The sequence below is a fragment of the Melanerpes formicivorus genome, unplaced genomic scaffold (assembly GCF_026170545.1).
Source record: "Melanerpes formicivorus ecotype bairdi unplaced genomic scaffold, bMelFor1.0.p_v2 SCAF_38, whole genome shotgun sequence".
Classification (NCBI taxonomy): Eukaryota; Metazoa; Chordata; class Aves; order Piciformes; family Picidae; genus Melanerpes; species Melanerpes formicivorus.
In genome coordinates this window covers 2,777,731-2,798,944 of record NW_027142390.1, presented here as the reverse complement: position 1 = coordinate 2,798,944, position 21,214 = coordinate 2,777,731, and the positions used below count along the sequence as shown (strand labels likewise).

The window sequence follows — 21,214 nt, the reverse complement described above, 5'->3', positions numbered from 1 at the left end:
AATCCATGCTCTCTACTCCCAGTCACTTTCCTACACTTAGCCTGCTTGAAAATGATCTCTAAGACTGTTTGTTCCTCCAGTTTCCCCAGTATCAAAGTGAGGCTGACTAGCCTCTAGTTCCCTGGGCCCAGTGATAACAAATTCTTCTGTGGGCATCGAGCTCCTCCAGCTCCCTGAGAGTGCAGAGGCACATTGCACAGCAGCTTTTGTGTGTCGTGGATTGTCGTGCTGAAGTGTTCACGTTTGCTTTTGCCTGCCGCAGAATGCCGCTGCAGTATGTGATCGGTGAGTGGGATTTTCAGGACCTGACTCTGAAGATGAGACCCCCAGTATTTATTCCTCGGCCTGAGACAGAGGTATGGATGTGGGAAATGTTGGGGGGGGCTTGAGTCTGCAAATCACAGAGCACAGTGCAACCACAGCATTGCAACGAAGGTGCCCTGTATAGTGTGAGCTTGTAGTGATGAAGAGGTCAGATCAGTGCTTTTAGAACAGAGGAGGATTCGGAGCTGGTGGTCTAGAACTGACACTGGTGCACTTTGCTTCCTGACTTAGAGCAAAAGGTCTTGCAAGCTAACATGTCACTTAATTACACAGAGCTCTCTCTGCTGATGGAATCATTGGCTTTTTTCCTTACCTCTGCTGTAGCAGCAGCTCCTTGCAGCTCAAAACCGCTAGTGCTCTGTCCCAGTGGCTTAGTACTTTGGTACAAGGGTAAGAATCTCCAAGTTGTCCAAGGATTGTTAGCAAAATCCTGCAGTAATAGAAAGTGGACACTGGAGCTTGTTTGTCCATGTGCAAACTAAGTCACTGCAGGCTGACAGGAAATGGCACTTACCACTTGTCTGGTGTCTTCACAATGGTTTCTGGACCAACGCTGGAAACTGAAGGGTTGTTTATGGAGCAGTAACAAAACAAACACTGGAAACTGAAGGGTAAGTTCTGACCTGATCTGGAAGGAAATATGAATGTCAGTCATAAGAATGTTAAGGACAGCCATACATGACATTAAGTATTTAAGACCAGGCTGGATGAGGCTCTGGCCAGCCTGGTCTAGTGTGGGATGTCCCTGCCCATGGCAGGGGGGTTGGAACTAGATGATCCTTGTGGTCCCTTCCAACCCTGACTGATACTATGATACTATGACCAAGGTATACATCCATTTTCCCCAGTGTTCTGCTAGTAGGAAAAAGCTCAAGAACTCAATGGTGACACTTTCTCTGACAGCAGCCTAGCTTTCAGCTCAGTGGATCCAGCCTAGGAAGGAAATCTTTCTGTTTGCTAGTGCTCAGGAGGTTTTAGGCTTTCGGGATTTTTAGTTGGTTGGAGCTTGGTTTGGGTTTTTTGTTTGTTTGTTGTGGGTTTTTTTGTTTCAGTTTGGTGTTTTGTGTTGGTGTTTTGCTTTGGGTTCTTTTTTCCTGTGGTGTTGTTTGTAGTTTTGGGTTGGTTGGTTGGGGTGTTTTGTTGTTTTGGGGTGGGTGGATGTTTTGTATGTTTGTTTTTCTTCTGAAATTTGTTTTCTTTTGGAACTATTAGCTTTTGGGGATGCAGTGGCCTCCACAGTTTTGTCTGTTTAGCATCCCAGACATGTGAATTTGTTTCAGCCCAGTAGCCATTTCTTCAGTCATTTGCCTGCTGCTGCTGGCCCTCTGCTGAGGTCTCTTAAGTAGGGACCTGTGCTGTAGAAAGAATGAAAAGGCTCCTTCAGAGTTATGTGCCCTACTGACAGCATCAGAAGAGAGGCAAATGTCTGAGTGGGCTTTGGAGGTGGGAATACCATCTTTGCTTTTTTTCTGGGGAAGGGGTAGGATTGGGAATGTGAAGAAGAAGCATCTCACTGAAGAGAGGATGCAGCCTGCAGAGCCCTTCACCTGACACCTTTTATTGTGCAAAAGTTAAAAGGCAAAGACAAGCTGTGCTTCCATCGTGCCCTTTGAAGAAGTGGGTGCTACTGAAATCCATGAGAGGGCTCCAGACAGCCGAGTGGGACCCAACACAAACCCTCCCCCCCACCTGGGCACCCTCTTGTAGAAGAATATTCAGAACCAGAGTCTTGATTTGGTGGGGGGGGGGGGGGGGGGTGTCAGCAGCATCTCATGGAAGCCTGCTGGGCCCTGAATCATAGTGATGACTTTTGTGTTCAGAGAAGGTGTGAGCTCTCTCTGTCTGGATTTGACCAGTCTGTGGTGATTAAGTCTGGAGATAGGGATCTAAGGAATGGCTTTGCCAGTTGGAGCCCAGCAATGGTTAGCTTTATTGTTGTCAACAGTATTTCTGCTCTGGTTGATTCAAGAGAGTATTTCCAACCTCTGACTGCCCATTAATTTGTGGATGCAGTGTGGGCACCGAAACCAGGGAGAACTTGTTTGTTCTGCAAGTCCAAACATCTGCTGGCAAGGCTTCCTCTGGTGCTGTTCTCTAATTCTCTCCATGCAGTGCCGGGCTTCAAACAAAAGCCTATTGTGTGGAGTGGAAGCCACAGTGGCTAATGCCTGAGAACATCATTAATTGTGCCTACAAATGTGATTTTGGTAAAAGCATCTCAAACTGAAATGCAGTGCTGTGTACTCTGCTGTGTTTGAAAGCACTTAACATACCCCGGTGCAAAACTACAAACAGCGTAACCCAGAGCTTGGCTCTCTGGGAAAATCCTATTTGATGTCTACTTACTAGCAAGGCACATTTTTAGCAGACTCATTATGGAAGGCCAGAAGGTTATGGTGATAGCTCAGGAATGGAGCTGTGTAGAAAGCAGAGTTTCCCTGTGATCTGTCATGGGGAAGTCAGACAGGAGGAGCACGGGGACAAGCTCCAGCTGTTTGGCAGCACCTGCCAGCAGCACATGAGGCACGTGCAGCTTCCTGGAGTCCTGTACTGTGTGTCACCAGCTGCACAAAGTGAGCTGCTGTCCAGAGTGTTCCTTTCTGCTGGGAAGGGGGAAGGTTGGTCATCTCTGACTCAGAGCTTTGTGGAATGGCCTTCAGTTGGAGTTTGCCTTTGTTTTGTTTCATCAGAGTGTTTTTTCCAGACTTCACAACTGCAGTGGAAATAACTCCTCTCAAAAATATTTGTTGGTTGCATCTGTTGCTCTCTTTCTGTTTAGGATTTGTCTGCAGCATTCTTAAAACCAATAGTGCTTTACAACTAATACTTGTAAATAATCCTTTAGTTCCTAGTTGTATTTATGTAGTTTCTGCAAATGCTCCTACTTGTTGATTCCAAGCCTGAGAAGAAGAGCAGCCATCTCTGTGATGCACATTTTATTCTATGGTTACAGAGCAAAGCTGTCTCCCAGACGTGTTGTGATGGCATGAAGGCCAATGCCGTGTGACACAAACCACCAGCGTTGTTTCAGGCTTGGGGACACGGACATATGCAAAGAGAGAAGCTCAGCTGTCTGCTGAATTTTGCCCTGTGTGAAATCAGCCCCTTTGGTTCTGTCTGGTAGCTGAGCCCTATCCCATTCACTCCCTCTGGGAGTATTGATTCAGCACATGTGGCTTCATTCTTCTGTTCCACGGGACTCTGGGTTGGGAGGGAGCACCAGCCAAAAGGAAAAGAGCAGGTCCTGTTTAAGCTCTGAGAGGGTCATAACAAAGCTGATTGCATGCATAGTTTTTTGGCTGCAGGGCTGATAGTTCTGTGAGCACAGACATGCTGCATTGGAGGAGATCCTTGTTGAGCAGTCCTCTGCCTCACCTTCCTTCAGTTACCTGGCCCTCTGGGAGTAAAGCTTCAGACTCGCTGCTGCAGGCAAGCCGTTGTGGAGCCCAGTGTCCTGCCAGACACTGTGACCACCAGAACCAGGCTTCTGCACTGGGGAGGAGTTTGGGGCCAAAGTGCAGGGTGTGCCCTGTCCTGTGAGTTGTCTTTGCTAAGTGATTGTTATCCTAATGCCCAAGAATCCTGTTCTCAATGCTGCTCAGTCACTGTGTTAATGGAGAAGAAACTCCTTCTCCCAAAGCAAGGCCTGACACCCGGGCAGCAGCCATGTGGATCAGAGGGAGAAGCAGACCAAAGAGAAGGATGCAGCAAACCGTGCATATGTAATTTCTTTCCCTGTCCAGGCAAATACAGGCAAAATGATTCGGTTTGGTGTAGGACCTCTCTCAGGTGGTGTGGGGTGTGGGACTCACCGGTCTGCCACCCCTAGAGGGCACTGCAGGCTCAGGCTGGCGCAGCTCCCGTGGCTCTATTCCGCATTAATTGTGGTAGGATTTCTGGTGTTTCGCATCGCCTCCTGCCTCAGATGCTGTGTGTTAAAGCAAACGAGGGCTTATTTGTTCAGTGGATTAAAAAAATAGTCTCCTTTAAGCCCTTGCAGCTGCTCTGTGGGTAGAGTCAGGCTCTTGGACATGGAGTTTTTATTTTTGCTGGAAGAAAGCTGCTGGGAGGAGAGGTCCAGTTCTGCTTGGGAGGATTGTTACAGTCCTGCCATCCCCTCAGACCCACAGGCCACATACGAGTCCCCTGGTGACACCTCCTTGACCTGAGTTCAGACCTGGTTTTTTTGTGTGGTGGTTTGGTTTGGTTTTGTGTCTGGCTTTGTTGTGGTGGCTGTGTCATGAGAACAGTCCTTTGTCCTGTAGGGGGGGACACTGCAGGGTGGGGATGTGTGGTTAGCCTGGGAGACATCTTAGGGAAAGAAATTACAACTCTGTGCCATGTTGAATATTTTTCAGTAGTTATGCAAAAAAGCAGCTATAATCTGCTGCAAGAGCAAGGCTAAAGGCTTAGTGGGTCAGACTGCTGGTCCATCTGGCTCAATCTGCTGTGTCTGATGAGGGCTTGTAGCAGATGAGTGGAAAAATATGCACGGGAAAAGGTAGGCATGGAAGGAGCCCCTTTTGATGGACACCAGTTACGGACTGTTCTTAGTCAAAGCTGGATTTGGGGCTGATGGCTATGTCCTCCATTAATTTGTTTAATCCTCTTTGGAGGCTGCCTGTGTCTAGCCTGCATGACATCATCTGACAGTGAATCTTTCTAATTTTGTGTTGTAACTGGGAAAACTTTCATTTGCTTGCAGTGCTGCCTGCTCATTTAACAGGAGAGCCCTTGCCTCCTATGTGCACCACATAAACCATTCATGCTCTCTACAGCATTTGTAATTTATAGTCCCATTGCTGTTCAATCATTCTTTCTTCTCCTATGATTTTTAAGCTTTCAGCTTGTTTCCCAGAATGGATTGTGCCTTTCCTGTGACCACAGGCTGGATGCACTGGAGCCATTGCTGTTCACGTGCCTCTGTCGGCTGAAGGGCAGTCCTTGTGCTGGGCCGCTCCACAAGAGCACTTCAGGCAGAGATTTGCCTAGAGGGACTGTTTGTGAAGTTTCACCTTCCTTCTAGCTAAACATAATCATTAACTTTCCAAGAAGATCAAGCACACAGAGAAGGGAGGATTTTTGCTTCTTGGCATGTGTATGCAAATGCAGGGATTGCAGGGTGGAGCCTTGCTCCAGCACTCTGTCAAAGCCCTGCACACATTTTCTGTTTTAATCAGCGCTAAAAGGAAGTACATTTGCCTTTCATTTCCCTAGTTTTGTTGTCTCAGGTGTTTACTTTTGGGGAAGATCAAAGGGTCACACTCTGTAGTGAGTGCAGCCATTGCTCAGGAGTCAGGAGATTGGCTTTGTCTCATGATTCTCTCTTCATAGGGAAGCTGCTTCTCCTGTCTGTGTCACTGACTTCCCAGTATGGGAAGTGAAAAGGATAATTTTGCCTTAACTTGTACCCAACCTAAGGTCCCTTCTTGAACCATCCAGAGGCTGCTATAGAGTACACTGCACATAAGTGCAACAGAGCATTAGCTAATGGGTCAAAAATTAACTGCGCTCTGTCAATACCCAGCTGTGATGAAGCGTGCTCAAGCTGGAGCGGTGCTGTTGGGGCCTCACACAGATCAGATTTAGGCAATATGATAGGCAGTCCTGGGCTGCACCAACAGATGTATGGCCAGCAGATCCAGAGAACTGATTCTGCCACATTGCTCTGGTGAGACCTCACCTGGAGTACTGCATCTGGGTCTGGAGCACTCAGTATAGGAAGGACATAGATCTGTTGGAGCAGGTCCAGAGAAGGGCCATGAAAATGATCAGGGGGTTGGAGTATCTCTGCTGTGAAGACAGGCTGAGGGAACTGGAGTTGTTCAGCCTGGAGAAGAGAAGGCTCTGGGGAGACCTAATGGCAGCCTTCCAGTGCCTGAAGGGGGCCTGCAAGAAGGATGGAGAGAGGCTGTTTACAAAAGTCTGCAGAGAGGACAAGGGGCAGTGGCATCAAACTAGAGGAGAGCAGATTTAGATTGGATGTTAGGAACGAGTTTTTTACTATGAGGGTGGTGGAACACTGGAACAGGTTGCCCAGGGGGGTGGTTGAGGTTCCATCCCTGGAGATACTCAAGGTGGAGCTTGACAGGGCTCTGGGCAGCCTTACCTACTGGAGGATGCCCCTTCTTACTGCAGAGGGGGTTGGACTAGATGACCTTTGTAGGTCCCTTCTAATCCAGTCTATTCTATCATTCAATCATCAGTATTTTATTGTTGGAGGGAAACTGTTCTGTGAAAGTGGGCTGTGGCACAGAGGCTGGGGAATGGGAATTCTGGAAGGAGGCTGGTTTTGCTGTAGTGCAATGGGAATTGCCCTTTGAGCTAGGTACAAGTGTTTAATAGGATAACAGAGAAAAATAATGCAGCCTGTGCCTTGTGGCTGAGGGACTTCTGCTGCCAGAATAGCTTGGAAAAAGATTTGGGACTCTTACAGGTGGCTCTGGCCATGAGCACCCATTTTCAGTGGGCTGCCCAAGCAGGCTAATGTGATCTTTGTGGGTGTTAAGAGGGGATTGCCAAGTACAAGTAGCAGGATTAAATAATCTGTGGATGACAGTGGTGGAATAGTTGCAAAAATATGATGTGCAGTTATGTTACTGATCAGTTGAGAAAGAAATGGAAAACTGGGCTTGGAGGAGAGCCAGCAGGTGGCTTAGCAGCCGGAAAAATCTGCCTTGTTGTGAAAGCCTGTTTAGCTCATCAAAGGCAAGCTTAGGGGTTAATTACCTGGCACAGGGAGCAGAAATTTAATAACAGAAGTCCCTTTAGTTTCATACAGTGCATATAACAAGCACTATAAATGCAGGCCAGAAGAAAAGGTGCACATCTTTAACAGAGAAGGTAATTAATTATTGAAACAGCTCAGCAGGAGCCTGTTGCTGGCCAAATGAGGACAGGATGTTTTCCCAGGCCAGATTTCTTATTCAAAAGGAGATGGAGGAAGAAGCAGGGCTGTTCCTGGCTGAGTGGCCAAGGTTGAGCTCTGGCAGTAGTTTCTCCTGGCTTCCTATGCAACAAAAAAAAAGGCTGTACTAGTGTAGATTACTTCCAAGTTGGTGATTTCCAGGCCAGAATCAGAAATACAGATTTAAGGCTAAAATCTGTGCTGAAGGCAGGGAAGGCAAGAGCTGTTCTTTCTAAGTCCTGTACAAACCTGTTCCCCAGGTTAGTTTGTCCTGCCTTACTCACAGACCTCCAAGGTTGTTAATGCTTTGACTTTTAAATTTTTTTGTTGGCCCTAAAAAAAACCTCTAAAAGGTTTTTAATCTCCCTTTTGTGATTGAAAGAGGCTCTCTGTGTCTGTGAGATTCAAGCTAGGTGGCTTAGCACAGCAGCACTTAGAGCAGGACTTAGGACTAGAACTAGAGAAAAGCTAGCTATAGAGTGACTGTAACAGGAGGGATGGAACTCCAGCAGGTTCCCTCGTGAACAGGGGGGAAATCAATTTCCTACTCCCAGCTTCTTTCAGACCTCTAAGAATTTCAGAGGTAGGGATTAGTGAGCTGGACCCCAGATGCTGTGTCTGGCAGTCATCAGTACCAGTAGCTGCTTCTGGGGAGATGTACCTAAACAGACCTGAGCTGGAAACCCAAGGTACAGCTGTCTTACAGTCACTCTGATCCACTCTTCTTGTCCCTCTTGGACCTGGCTAAGTTTGGACATGACAAGTGTGGTAATTTTTCTTGGACATTAGCCCATACAGGTTACAAAGGTTGCTGCCCTTTGGCAAAGTCATTTCTGGGTGCTGTCAGAGCTTCTCCTTGGCTTGGACACATCAGGAGCTGCTTCTGTTGTGTGACAGAGAAGCCAAACCCCCTCCTCAGAGTGTGCCTTTACCTGTTTGTCTGTCATTGCTTCTGTCTAAAGCCAGATTTTCTTTCAGGAGCAGTAGCACCTTCTGGAGTTACAATGGTGGTTTGCTTTAGGTGTCTATAGGTGAGTCCCATGGACTTGGTGCAACATCTTTGCTTTCTCCTCGCAGGCAGAAGGGCCCAGGACAAGAATGCCCTACCTGCCTGCATACTAATCACTGGGCTGGCTTGGTGGCTGGTTTTGGAAGGAGGGTACATGGCAATGATCTTCTGGGGCTATTGCCATGGGGTTAGGTTTGCAGCTTGGCTTCCCAGTGTTTGGTCATGTGCTGATTGGCAGCCAAGTGGGCAAACAGGAGGGGAGGGGTGATTTGGTTAATATCAGATCAGGCTGTATGGAAAGCCCTGGATTCTGAGAACAGAAGTTTTTGGAAAGCATACAAATAACTGAAACATTCCCAGGAAGTGTGTGAGAGCAGGGAGAAGGTTACCCAGGTTTTCCTGGGTCTCTTGCTTTCCTTGTCCTGTTTGCTGACATCAGATGTTAGAGCTTCTTGTCAGCCTGACCTGTAGCTCCGAGACCTTGCCTTGCCTGCTTACCACTGAGCATGTGGGGCACAAAAAAAAGGCTGCTTCTAGGAAATGAAGTGTGAATTTGTGACCTCCATCCTTGCTTTTCCCATTCCTCTTCTCCTGTTGTTTTTCTTAGCTTTGAGCTTTTAATCACAGAAACATGGGATGGGTCATTCAGTGTTGCTGGGCTGTAAAACTGATTGCCTCAACTCTGGCCTTCCCCACAGCTCTGTAGCCACCATGGAGCAGCAAGAATCTGCCATTTCCTCCCAGCTGTTGTGGTGCTGAAAGCTGCCTGACCCTATGCTGGCTGCTGGCTGGGGCTGTGCAGCTGTGGAGCTTGTGGTTTGGGTGCTGGCAGACACTGTCCTTGTGCTGTCTTTGTGCAGCTGCAGTTCCAAGAAATACAGTGAGCTAGAGACCTGGCCACAGGGAGGGGGAGGTAATACCAAGAACCTGTCAGAACATGAGTGTGTGCTGGGGGGCTGGGGAGCAGGGATTGTGGGTGGGAGGTTGAGGCAAGAGGCTCATGGGAAGCTGGAGGTGTTCACAAAGCTTTGTGTTTGTTTCACTCAGCAGAGGAGATGCAGGGGGGAAAATCCAAATAAATGACTGTGAACTTAGGGCAAATCTGGTAGTGAAGCAAGACTTCCTGGAATCACAAGGTGAGAGTGTGCTGTGAGTGGCTTGGCTGAGAGATGAAAGCTTGAGAACCTCTGAGTGCTGGATATTAAGTAGCATGAGAAGCAAGTATTTGTGTCCTCTGTATAAGGAACCACAGGCAGTGGGTGTCTTCTAGTCCTTGCAAGCTCTTCCTTTGCTAATCAGGGCCAGATACCCTTCTCCCTCTCAAGGGTCTCCTGCATTTTCCCCTGTAGATTTTAAAATTCACTTGGGAAAGAAGTAGAGGGTCCAGATATATTCTCCCCATTAGCTTGTTGTGCTGAAGCACAGGAAGTAGATCCTTGTAAACCCCTCACTTGGTACCTGCATCACTGGCAGCCTGGTGCAGTGTAAAAACCCTTCTGGATGCTTTGCTTTGCACCTGACTTACCTTCACCATGAGTGCACAGGTTGCAGAGGTAGCTTGTGCTCTTGACATCCTTGTGAGTACTTCTTTTTTTGCACAAAATCTTTTAAAATGGCATCAAGGGGGAAGTGTATTGATGAGTGCTGTGCAGGAGGAGTTTGCAACAAGCAGAGAGGTTGGGGTTTAGTCACACCAGTAACTACAGAGCTGTGAGCTGGCTATTGAATGAAATGCACAGTCTCCCCCTGCAAGCAGCCATCAACAGCTCTTGAGTCATGGGGGCTCCCCAAGCCATGTCTAGGCCCCTCCTTCCCTTCCACCTTTGTGCCTTTGCTAGCAACAGCAGACTGGAATTTCTTTGTGGTTTTGTCTGCCATTAAGTCCTTCCCCTCCTTCCAAAAGTAGCTTTTGCTGGGAAGAAGAATCTTCTTGCATGGACTACAGGAGAAAAGATCTTCAAAATGTTCCACTTCTTGACTCTGACACAAAAATCACTCACTCTTACATACTCATGTATGTGTGCAGCACTCCACAGGATAAAAGTAGTCCTGCCAGTCCCTGTAGCACTGCTTAGCAAGATTTCAGTGAGAGCTGTGTTGTTCCTGACAATAGTGACACATACTGTAAGCAGGAATTTGAATTTCAAGAACTTCACACTTGAGCATTTGTGTTAGGCTATAGGAAATGTGGGGTCAGGTCACACTTCTAAGATGCCCCTTGAGTTTATGGTTCTACTTGCTCCTTAATCCAGCACTGTGGATTGTTGTGGGGTTTTGTATTTAGAGGGTTTATCTACAGCAGTAACGGCAGAAAGATGATTCAAGAGCAGCCAGGCACTGTTTGTTGAGTTGATTTGGGACTCTGCTTCTGACCCTTGTGCCTTCTGCTTTGCTGCAGGAGGTCAGTTGCCCTCACACAATTCTAGCCCTGCCTGTTTTCAACTTGGGTTTGGGGGACCTGTTTCCATGCTCTGAAGTGGTGTCTTTGGAAAGACATGAAGGTGACTTCTGGAGCATTGGGTTCAATGCTCTGATCTCCCATTGTTGTCTTCTGTGCTGTTGGAGTGGTGACTGTCTTACAGTTGCTCATCTGGAAAACAGGAGTTGTGAGGCTAAAGATGCAAAAGGTAGTGCTCAGCATGCTGCAGGGACAGGGCACCTGAGCAAGCCAACTAATGTTCCTGGTTTTAGAGACAATAAAGACCCCGTGGTTGTCAAGTCTTTGTTTCATCCCAAACAGAGGGGGTTTGGTTGGTTGGGAGGTTTTGTGTTTGTTTGGGTTTTTTTTGTAGCGAAGGACATTTTTCTCTCTCTGATTTATTGAATCCTGTGTTTGTGAGTGGCAGTAAACCCTCTGGAACTGCCTGCCCTTTCAGTTGGGAGTGCCAGGTTGTGGAGGACTTACCTAGGACATTCCAAAGCTAATTAGCCAGGCTGCCAAAGTGTTTTCTCTTATTTCCCAGTGGACCTTTTTGTAATTTCATCTCTCAGCCTTTATAGTTGGTGATCAAACTGACAGTGAAGGTGGCTTTTAGCAGTGATGTTTGTGCTCTGAACCTGCTCAGCCTGAGAAGATGTGGCATATCCCACACACAAAGACCAAAGGTTTTGGCCATCTGCCCTTGTCCCAGTTTCTCTGTGCTTGGGACTGGCATCTCTTTTTAACACTTTCCTCCTCTTTGCTGCTCTTTCCCACCTGTGGGTCTCATCAGATTCTTGCACAGAGGTAGGGAACATGTCTTGCAGGCTGTTTTGTAGTCTTTGTGCGAGCACTTTAATGTGTGGCCAGAAATATCTCCTCTCTCAAGGTGAGATTTGAAAGGGGTTCTGCAAAGCCATGTGATTTATCAGTTTTCAGCAGTGACATCATGGAAGTGGTGGTGTGCTTGGAGAAGCTGAAAGTTGACAAATACTAAGGAGGCTCTGGAGAACACTCTTTTGAAGCAATTTTGCATAACTTAATTCATGATGTCTGAAAAGCAAGTCTGGTGGCAGTGACAGTATCATGGGTGCTGGGATCTTCTGGTTCTTCTGTAGGTGTTGGGGAGGTGTGGTGTTCATGTGAAAGCTGTAAGTGAAGGAAAGGACTCCAGGACTTGAAGGGGGTGCACCAAGAAGGCTGGAAAGGGACTGTTTACAAAGGGCTGGAGTGATAGGATGAGGGGCAGTGGTTTGATATTAGAGTAGATTTAGGTTGGATGTTAGGAGAATGTTCTTTAACGTGAGGGTGGTAGAACACTCGAAGAGGTTGCCCAGGGAGGTAGTTGGAAATATTCAAGGTCAGGCTCAATGGGGCTCTGGGCAACCTGATCTAATGGAGGATGTCCCTGCTCACTGCACGAGGTTTGGACTAGATGACTTTTGGAGACCCCTTCCCACCCAAACCATTCTGTGATGGTATGAGCAGGGTATCACAGCCAGTTCCTGCAGAGCTACAAAATGTCTTACTGCAGTGCATTCGATCTTGTCCTGATTTCTTGCTTTTGATACATCCATAGTTGCAAGCTGAATTCAGCATCAAAGAATCTCGTGGTTTCTTTTCCTACTATGCCAGTTAGAATACACCTTCTGTTTTGCTTGCCAATCAAAGTTATTTCACCAAAGGATTTATTTTCATAACTATTGAACTTTTTGATTGCTGTGAGATACCAATGTCTGGAAATGAATGGAGTTTGTTTGGGTTCTTACATTTTTAACACCTTTTAATTCTGAACTGCTGGGATAACCATGTGTGTTTTGAAAGAACTAGCCATTGCCATGGTAAGGAGTGTATGAAACAAGCAAGACAGCAAGGCAAGGGAGGCAGGAGATAGGATGCAAAGCCTAAGCAGTGCAAACATCCCTGTTTAATATACATGTGGTAAACCCCCCAAATCAGTCATGTTTCAGTAGGAGCTTTGGAAAGCACTCTAAAAGTATTTTCCCTGTGGAATGTGTAAAGTAGAACCATTAAAAACCCCAAGCTTGGAATTGCTAATGATAAACCTTGAAGCAGTTAATAAATGCTGACAGTAGTTCTACTGCATGAAATTTACATTTGGACATTTGTGATCAGTAACTTGAGCTGCCCTGTGATTAGCCCTGGAGAGAGATGGTTCTTCTGAGTGACTGCAGAGATTTCCTGGAAATACTGTAAGTGACCAGAAAGGGCAGGTATTTAAAAGAATGATTTCATGGCCCAGCAGAATGTTTTGTGTGGCTTTTGATGTGTGATCTTTGAATCATCAGCACCTGCTTCCCAACACCAGCTGCAGTTACAATCTCTGGCTGCCTCCCTTGTAGAAGTGTGTTCAGACCAGTTCCCCTGGAGCTGTTAGCTGAAAGGCAACAGCCATTTGCACACAGAAGTGGGTAGCTAAGGTGGCTGTTTTCCCCTGTTGCTGAGCACTGGCAGTCATGTTGGGAGTCTGTAAAAATGTTTTCCTCTATAATTGCTTAGGAAAGGAATCCCATGGCAGCAGCAAGGAATGTCTGAGTGCAGTGCCAGTAATGACATGGTAAGCAGGGTAGGGCACTGCAGTGTGTGGTTCCTCATACCTGGCTGAGGCTAGCTTAGGTGTCAGTCACCAAACTTTCCAGTGAAGGCCTCTCAGAACAGTGCTCTCCAGCCTGTGGGCTGCTTCTTCCTCTGTCATGGGCTTTTGGCTATGAGCTTGACTGAGCTTATTGCAGAGAAGCACTGGGAGCAGTGAAAGACAGAGGAATAGGGTCTGGAGAAGCACAAAGGTTGTTGTCATTGAGTATCTGGTGAGCAAAGGCACAGGCATCTCTGGCTCTTTCCAGCTCAACCTCAACAACTGGAGAAGATTTGAGAGAAAACAATGAAAACAGTTGAAAGTTCTTGTTGCTAAAAAGTCCCTGAGGGCTCCAAAGGCTGTGGCTGTTAAAAGCAGCTTGAAGAAAGTAAAGGAGCCAGTGGCTCTCAGAAGGCTATTGTTAGCAGAGGCAGGCTGCTGGAGAAGCAACAAAGCCTAACACAGCTGAGTTGAAAATGGCAAAGGCTTAGAAAAGCTGATCCAAAGAGGAAATCCTGTTGCTGTCAGAAACATGGAGCGTTCACAAGTTCAAATAATCCCCATCTTTCCTTTTTACTTACGCTTCCAGGCTCCTTCAGCAGGGAGAACCAAGTTTCTCAGGCCAGGCTGGACAGGGCTCTGAGCAATGTGGTCTAGAGTGAGGTGTTCCTGTCTATGGCATGGGTTTTGGAGCTGGATGATCTTTGATGTCCCTTCCAACCCTGACAATTCTGTGAGCAGTTTGAAGCTGCCTGGCTTTGGCCCAGATGATGCTGTGATATGCCTCTTTCTCCATCCATGTGAAGTAGTGCAGGCTTCACTTCTGATCTCCAGGTGCTGAGTGTGTGCTTGCATGAAGGCTCTCAGCACTGTAACGTGTTGAGCACAGCTCATGTATTGTAGGAAACCTTAGAAAACACTCTGACAGAACAGCTTATGTCTCATGCTCTGCTGCTTGGGAGGCTTTGGTGAAGTTCATCTACCCTAACACTTGAGTTTTATACCTGTTTGCATCCTCCCTACTTACTTCCTTCAGGCCAGGCCAATTTGCATCTGCAGCATGAGCAACAGCAGCAGATATCTTCATTAAAACTGCAGCTTGGCACAAGGCAACTGTTGTACTGCACCCCAGGTAGTGTGATGCATCCAAGGAAAGGCTTAGCCCTCATGTACAAGCCTGCCCAGTTCAGGCCCCTGAGAGACTGTTGCTTTACTAAAGAGAAGCTGATCTGCCTTCCAGGATGTCTTGCTTTGAAATATTCCTGCTTGTGCCAGGAGCATGCATGATTCCCTGTAAAATGGAAGGGCAGTGGTTTTCCTGTGAATGTCTTTAATTTTTAACTGCTGGCAAAATCAAGCCCATTATGATTTAGTTAATCTGTCTGGATTTACAGGAGAGATCCAAGAGCAGACCTCAAAGGGGAGTAACCTAGCCCTGGCGAGAGCACCTTGGGCAGTAGGGTCTTGTTTCTGTTCTGCTGTGCCATGAAAGCACGAGGTCTGCAAGGAGCTGCAAGCACCTGCTGAAGCTGCTGATGCACTCAGGGCATGGCAAGGTTTCTGTCTTGCCATTTTCTCCAGCACACAGCAAGGGAAATTCATGCTGCAGACCGAGGGAGCCACGTGTCTGCTCCCTCATTTTCCTGAGCCATGGAACTGTCTGTCTTTGAGACCTCTGCTGCTGTGTGGGATTTTATGTGAAATTGTGACAGAATTGGTGGGAGGGAGGAGGCAGCAATGGCATATGGATCCAGGAGCACGGATAAACCTCTTTACTGTGGGTGAAAATCTTTTCTCTGTGACTTTATACCAACAAAACATATCAGGAGTCCACAGTCTAAAACCCATCCAGAGTGCTGCTCCTTTGAGTCATTTAGTAATCCTTTGCCTTTGCTTTTCATCTGCAGGTTAGATTATTGGCTTGGATGGCGTTAGGAGCTGTACCCCTGCCTGCAGCTTACAGACCCTGCTGTGACAGTGTAGAAATCTTACATTGTGAAGCTTACAAATTGTGAAAGCTGGAATTTTTTGAGTAAATAAAATGATGTTGCAGAAGCTAATGTGCTCCAGATGTTTGGTTATTGTTTTTGCCAGTGCTAGAAGATTGTTAGAGGATCCGTGGGAAATTGTGTCCTGAGGATTTGGTTACTAATCAAAGCATCCTGTGGGGAAGATGGGGCTGAAGTGACTGCTGGCATGTCAGTTCCATTGTTGACATCTGTGTTTTGAGCAAAAATACATTTAATTGGGCTACAGAGCCAAGAAATTAAAACTCCATTCCTTAGGGCACAAAGGTATTAGTCCAAACAGCTTCCTTAGAAAATGGTTGGTTGTGTTGGTTTTGATTTTGTGGTGGTTGGTTTTTGTTTGATTGATTGTTTGGGTGTTTTCTGTTAGGATCTTGTCTCCTTAGTTGTGGAGGAGGAGTCTCAGAAGTGTGAGAAGAATCCAGACCTCTGCTTCCCAGTTTCTGTCCCCCACCCTGTGATCATGGAGATTGGCTGTGGCTCTGGAGCAATTGCCCTGAGTCTGTTGTGCAAACTGCCACAGGTGAGCTTTTTTCAGTGCAGATGGTACAGTAGATGCCACTCCTCCAGTCTTCACTGAGACTTCTCAGGCAAACCTCTTTTCTCTGATGGGACTTCAGCAGGTAAAGTTTCTGACAGCTTCTAGAAGTTCATGCTATGTAGAAGAGGGCTATTTAGGAATTGCTCTCCCCAGCTGTCCACAGGAAGAGTGGAGACATAGTCAGAAAGAAAGGAGCAAATGTGCTCATTCTTCATCTGTCACAGCTCACTATTAATCACCTTAGCTTGAAGCACTGGTGGGTGTTGGTTTAAGCTAATATCCTGGGCTGTGAACAAGAGGGACTGAGGCATGGGCACACACTCTATTAATCCAATTTAAGGGGCAGTCGTCTCTAAGAATCACCTTGCTGTGAATCAACAGATCTTGTCTCTAGGAGACTGAAGACTAAATGAATACAGAGAATTGTCAGTACTTGGGATCAATATGACAAGCATATGTCACAGTGCCACAACTGCCAAGCCACGTTTTTGAAGTCTTTTGTTCCCTAGTAAGAACCCACATCTCTTGAACAGAGAGAAAAGAGCAGAAAGGGGACACACAGCTGGGTGACTAAAGCTGTTCCTACCCCTGATTATTGTAGCATGTAACATGCTCTCTGAGATACAGTTGGTAAACAGAAAGAGAAACAAATCTAAGGTCTCACTGCATGTGATTTAGAGAAAATTTTCCCCCTTCCCTCAGAATTACAGACCTGCCAGATCCTCCTCGTGAATGAGAATTGCTGTGGCCAGCCCTTCCTCTTACAGAAGTACAAGACTTGGCATATAAGAATTAAAGGTTGATGCTTCTGTTTCTCCTCCCAGTGACCTTAATACTTGTGCTTCCTGACTTCAAAGTATAATTACTCTGATTTCCTGAGCTGTACTTCATGCTCTTTTCTTTGCCTGTTAAGTTAAAGAGCCATGTTGACCTGTCCCTGTAACTGGTAACAGTCCTTTCCCAGCTGGCAAACATGAAGTGCTGTGCCCAGAGAAATAAAGAACGTTGACTGATTAGACTTAGTGGTAGCCACACTGACAGCTAAGTGGAGTTTACATTCTGGGTGATCCCTCTAGTGTTTGAGGAAGAATTTGGCATCAGGGTGGTGAGGAAACAACAGCAGCTTTTCACTTAGCAGCTCAACTGTGTCCTTCCCTTAAGGGTCAGCTTCTTGAGTGTAGGTGCTAGTTGCAGACTGTAATTAGATGTCCCTGGGAGGGCTGGCAAATCACATCCTCACTTCCAAATGCAAATTCCTTTCTTTAGGCATGCTTTCTCCATGTAAATACTTGCACACATCTGTGCTTAAAACAAACGTTAAGTGAAGCAAAAACAAGTCAGGCCTTTGCCTGCTCTTTTCCCAGGGTGAAATGGAAGGTCAAACAAATCTCTGTGCAGTCCTTTCTCTTAATGTTACACTGGAGGACTCTCAAATACTTGACACACAGTCAAGTACATGCAGTCAATTCAAGCAGCAAGTTTGGTGTAAGGACTGCAAGGGAGTGCATTTTGCTACAGCAAAATGTGTCTGCAAAGCAGATGGAAGATGCCAGAGCCTCCATCCAGGTTGGTTGTGTTAATGCTGGGAGGGATTCAGTCCCGATTAGAGGAGAAGCCTGTGACATGATCTTCCTTTAAGCTATGCATGCTGCAGGCTAGCCAGTGTCTCTCACGCTACTGTGAGCTATGAATGTGACAGTCAGAGAGACTCCACTGTTTTCAGCTGAGTTGGTTTGGTCAGAAGCCTGTCTATTTTGGAAGGCTGTGCTAGAAGTGACTCGTGATCCCAGCCATGCCCTGAGATGCATTCTTCATGAGCTAGTCCTTTTGGGAGCCAAGTGTGAGCACTCGATTGGCAGTTTTATCTTGCATGTCCTTTTGGGCAGAGCACATCTGCTGAGGAACCTGATGTTGTAATACTTGCTCATGTTTGGTTTTCTGTCTGTTGCAGAGCCTGGTGATAGCCATGGATAAAAAGGAGGCTGCTGTGGATCTCACTAGGGAGAATGCACATAGGTATGGGCCTGCACATTACCCATTGTTTTGTAAATGGTTGTTTGAGAAAGACCAAGAGTCCTCAATACTTCCGCTGTGGTTCATGTCCATCACCACTGGAAGCCAGTGAATGGTTTTACTCCTGAAGCATGTAAGAATTCAGAAGGAGGGGAAAAAAAAAGTGCTTATATTTACCAGAGTGTTTTTTCTCTTGTGAATGTGCTTTGCAAAGACAGCAGCTTAAATAAAGAAATAGTATTTACAGGCTGTCTGTCTTCCAAGGGTTTTCAGAGTGTTCATGGTCACTGCTTTTATCCCTTCTGTGAACTTGAGAAACTCAAGACAGCAGATAGTAAGAATGTATACCTCACTTAGAGGGTGAAGGACAAGCACAGCCTGAATCTTCATCTCTCTGGCTCCCTGAATGCTATTACTGGGCTTGTTCCTGTCATTGCTTCTCATGATACAAGCTTGCATGTTGAACTAGCACTCCCGCTCTGGTGTGCTAGTGTGGTATCCCTCAGCATCTTCCTTGCAGTCCTGTGTTTGGTGAGAATGGTGCTACTGCATCCTGTACTATTTGGGTGACACCTGAGCTGTGGCTGGATGCTCAGAGCTGCTGGATCAAACATCTTGTGCCTGAAGTCAGGACAAATCTGTAAGAAGCTGACCTTCTCCTTCCTAGTGGCTTCACTTACTCATCTGGTTCTTCTTAACTCAGCTAGTTCTGGACTGTCACTAACACAGCAGACCCTAGAGCTGAATCTCAGCATGCTTTTGAGTCCAGGATCCCAGTCTCTGGTCTCTGTGGACACTAAGAGATTCAGAGCTCTAGGGTGTGTTTATATCCTCAGTAACTGCTGGGGCCCAAGCATTAATTAGGGCAGGCTCGGAAAGGGTTCCTGTTGCTACCCCTTATGGAGCCTAGTGGCTGTCTGGCAGTCTGTCTGGCAGATCCCAAGCTTCCCTTGTGGCTTGAAAGGAACCAGCTGCAGTCAGTGGGGTAGAGCATACATGTGTCAGATAAGAGACATGATACAGTGATCTGTTTGTAGAAAGTGCTGCTCACAAATTCACACAAACATGCCTCCTAATCTTTCTGTTCTTGCATCTGGAATTTTACAGGCTGCAGCTCCAGGAGAGGATCCACATTCTCCACCATGATATTTCATACAGTAAGTCTTTCTACTGTTATAATCCCCTTTGTCTTTCTCCCTTTTTACTGTAATGGGGGGAGACAAGTATGAGAGACAGTCAGAGGACTCCTTTGGGATGGAGGTGTCAGGAAGGTGCTGAAGTTAATACAGAAAAAGGTCAGTAAAAAGTGAGCCAGTGAAGCTTTTCCCTTCAGAGATCCCATAGGTTTTGTCTGAGCTGGTAGCCCAGGTGTTCTGTTCTGTAGTATTACTGGGGAGAGGCAAATATATACAGTGTAATTCATTCTGTGTTGACGTGGTTGCTTTAGATAATTGTGTATGTGCCTGTCCCTTCAGTGATGTTGGAGGGAGCCCAGCTATTTAGCTTAGCTTAAATACCCAGTCTTACTCACCTGAAATTAGATGAGCAGGGAAGGATACCTCTTGTCTTCCCAGATCTGTCTGAAACCAGTTAAAACTGTCATTTCTTGGGGCATACCCAGTTGAGGAAATATGGCATGGCTATTTCTTAGCCAGGAGCTTCAGCATTGTGGATTTATGAGTGCACCTTTTGGACACTATATTGCCTCTTGGGGTATGTCTACACAGGCTTCTGTCTGCCAGTCTGAGCTTGTCCTGCCCACACTCCATACAGCAGCCATCCTGCTCCAGTACAAAAGCCTTTGGCATTGCACCTGCATGGGTCAGCCCTGTGTGAAGAGGCTGGCCTGAGAGGGTTGGACTAGATGACCTTTGAAGGTCCCTTCCAACCCAGACCATTCTATGACAGTGCCACGCACACCTGATTCCAGAGCTGCAGCAAGGGCACAGCCAGCTGAATCTTGTTTGCAGAAGAGCAAAGGTGCAGAAGAGCAACCTTTGGATGGTTGATGCTGCAGAAAGGGCCTGGCTCTCCTGCTCTTTAGAGGTCCTTCTGCAGCTCTCATGAGAAGGAGGGTATACATCTTGACAGTCCAAGCTCCCACTTAGGTCTTTGTGGGCTCTCTTAAGTTCCAATTGTTGCTTTAGATCCAGATGGGCACAGAGCTGCAGAGCATCAGGGTTCTCTGCTTTGTAACATGTTTGGCTAAGCAGTGCTGTGGATATGAGAAAATGGTACTTTGCCTGCTCTCAGCTTTGTATGGCCCCTGCATTCAGGATGGAAGAGTGAACAGGTCAGGCTATTGCAGAAAACAAGCAGGACACAATTTTATTAGAGAAAAGCCAAGCCAGATACACATGGGCTGGAGAGACAGTTTCCTGGATAAGATTTTGACCCTGAGCTCCTAGGGAAAATCTCTATGGCTGAGACCTAGCTGTGGTTCTTTTTATTTTCTAGGTTCTGCAAAGCAGCTGCTGCTCTGGGGCCCTGTAGACTTCATAGTCAGCAATCCCCCATATGTCTTCCATGAAGACATGGCTTCCTTGGACACAGAAATCCTCTGGTAATCAGACAAATAGGTTTTCCTCCTGTTCCTTGCAGCAAGGTTTTCTGTCTGTTTCCTTATACTGCACAGGACTACTCAAAGAGCATACATGTGCATAGTGCAGGTGTGCTTATATGGCCTATCATAGCACAGTGTTACTTTGATCCAGCTTACTGCTCTGAAACAGCATTGAGGGATTTAAAATATTTCTAAAAGTGGGAAAAGCATACACTTGGAAATTAACAAGCTTCCAATTCACAACTCTTTCAGCACATTTTCCCTCTAGACTGTGTATTTTTCCTTATAATTGGTGTGAGTTTATGAAAGAAAGTACAAATAATCTGAGCAGCTTCTTGTGATGCAAAACCAGCCCTGGGTGGAAATGCTGCAAGCCATTCTCATCCTCGTACTTGTCTGAAACAAAGCAACCAACACAAACGTGAATAAGGTCTTTGGGGACATGGAACTATTTTCTGTGTGCTGGTTCTTCCTCAGAGCTGATTGTCATATGTGTCAGGTCAAAGTCCTGCACCCAACTCTGTGCAAGATGTCCACCAGAGCAGAGTCTGAAATCTGAGCTGTCTGCATCCCAGTTGGCTTTGCTAGTTCAGAAGGCACTCCAGCCTGGCTGTTGGCATGGTTGAAAGCAAGCAGATGATCCCCTGCTGTGCCACCCACTCACTCCCTGTCCAGCTGGCAGTATTGGAGCTGTGTGACCCTGGCTGCAGCTGGCTCATAATTTTCAGGAAGACTTCAGGGGATGTTTTCTGCTTGTGCTCAACATGGAGTTCCCCAGCCTAGTGGTAGCTGCCTTCTGATTCCCTGTTTTTCAC

At 46.6% G+C, this 21,214-nt stretch overlaps 1 protein-coding gene across 4 annotated transcripts in view; it reads left to right on the top strand.

Moving 5' to 3' along the window:
• Positions 1-21,214, top strand: part of HEMK1 (HemK methyltransferase family member 1) — a 79,747-nt gene that overhangs the window by 55,095 nt on the left and 3,438 nt on the right. For all 4 annotated transcript variants that reach the window (XM_068157831.1, XM_068157834.1, XM_068157832.1 and 1 more), the window contains 5 exons: positions 263-356; positions 15,653-15,805; positions 17,775-17,839; positions 18,944-18,993; positions 20,294-20,399. In XM_068157831.1, the coding sequence (XP_068013932.1) occupies positions 263-356; positions 15,653-15,805; positions 17,775-17,839; positions 18,944-18,993; positions 20,294-20,399 (468 nt within the window). The remainder of the gene's footprint in view (positions 1-262; positions 357-15,652; positions 15,806-17,774; positions 17,840-18,943; positions 18,994-20,293; positions 20,400-21,214) is intronic.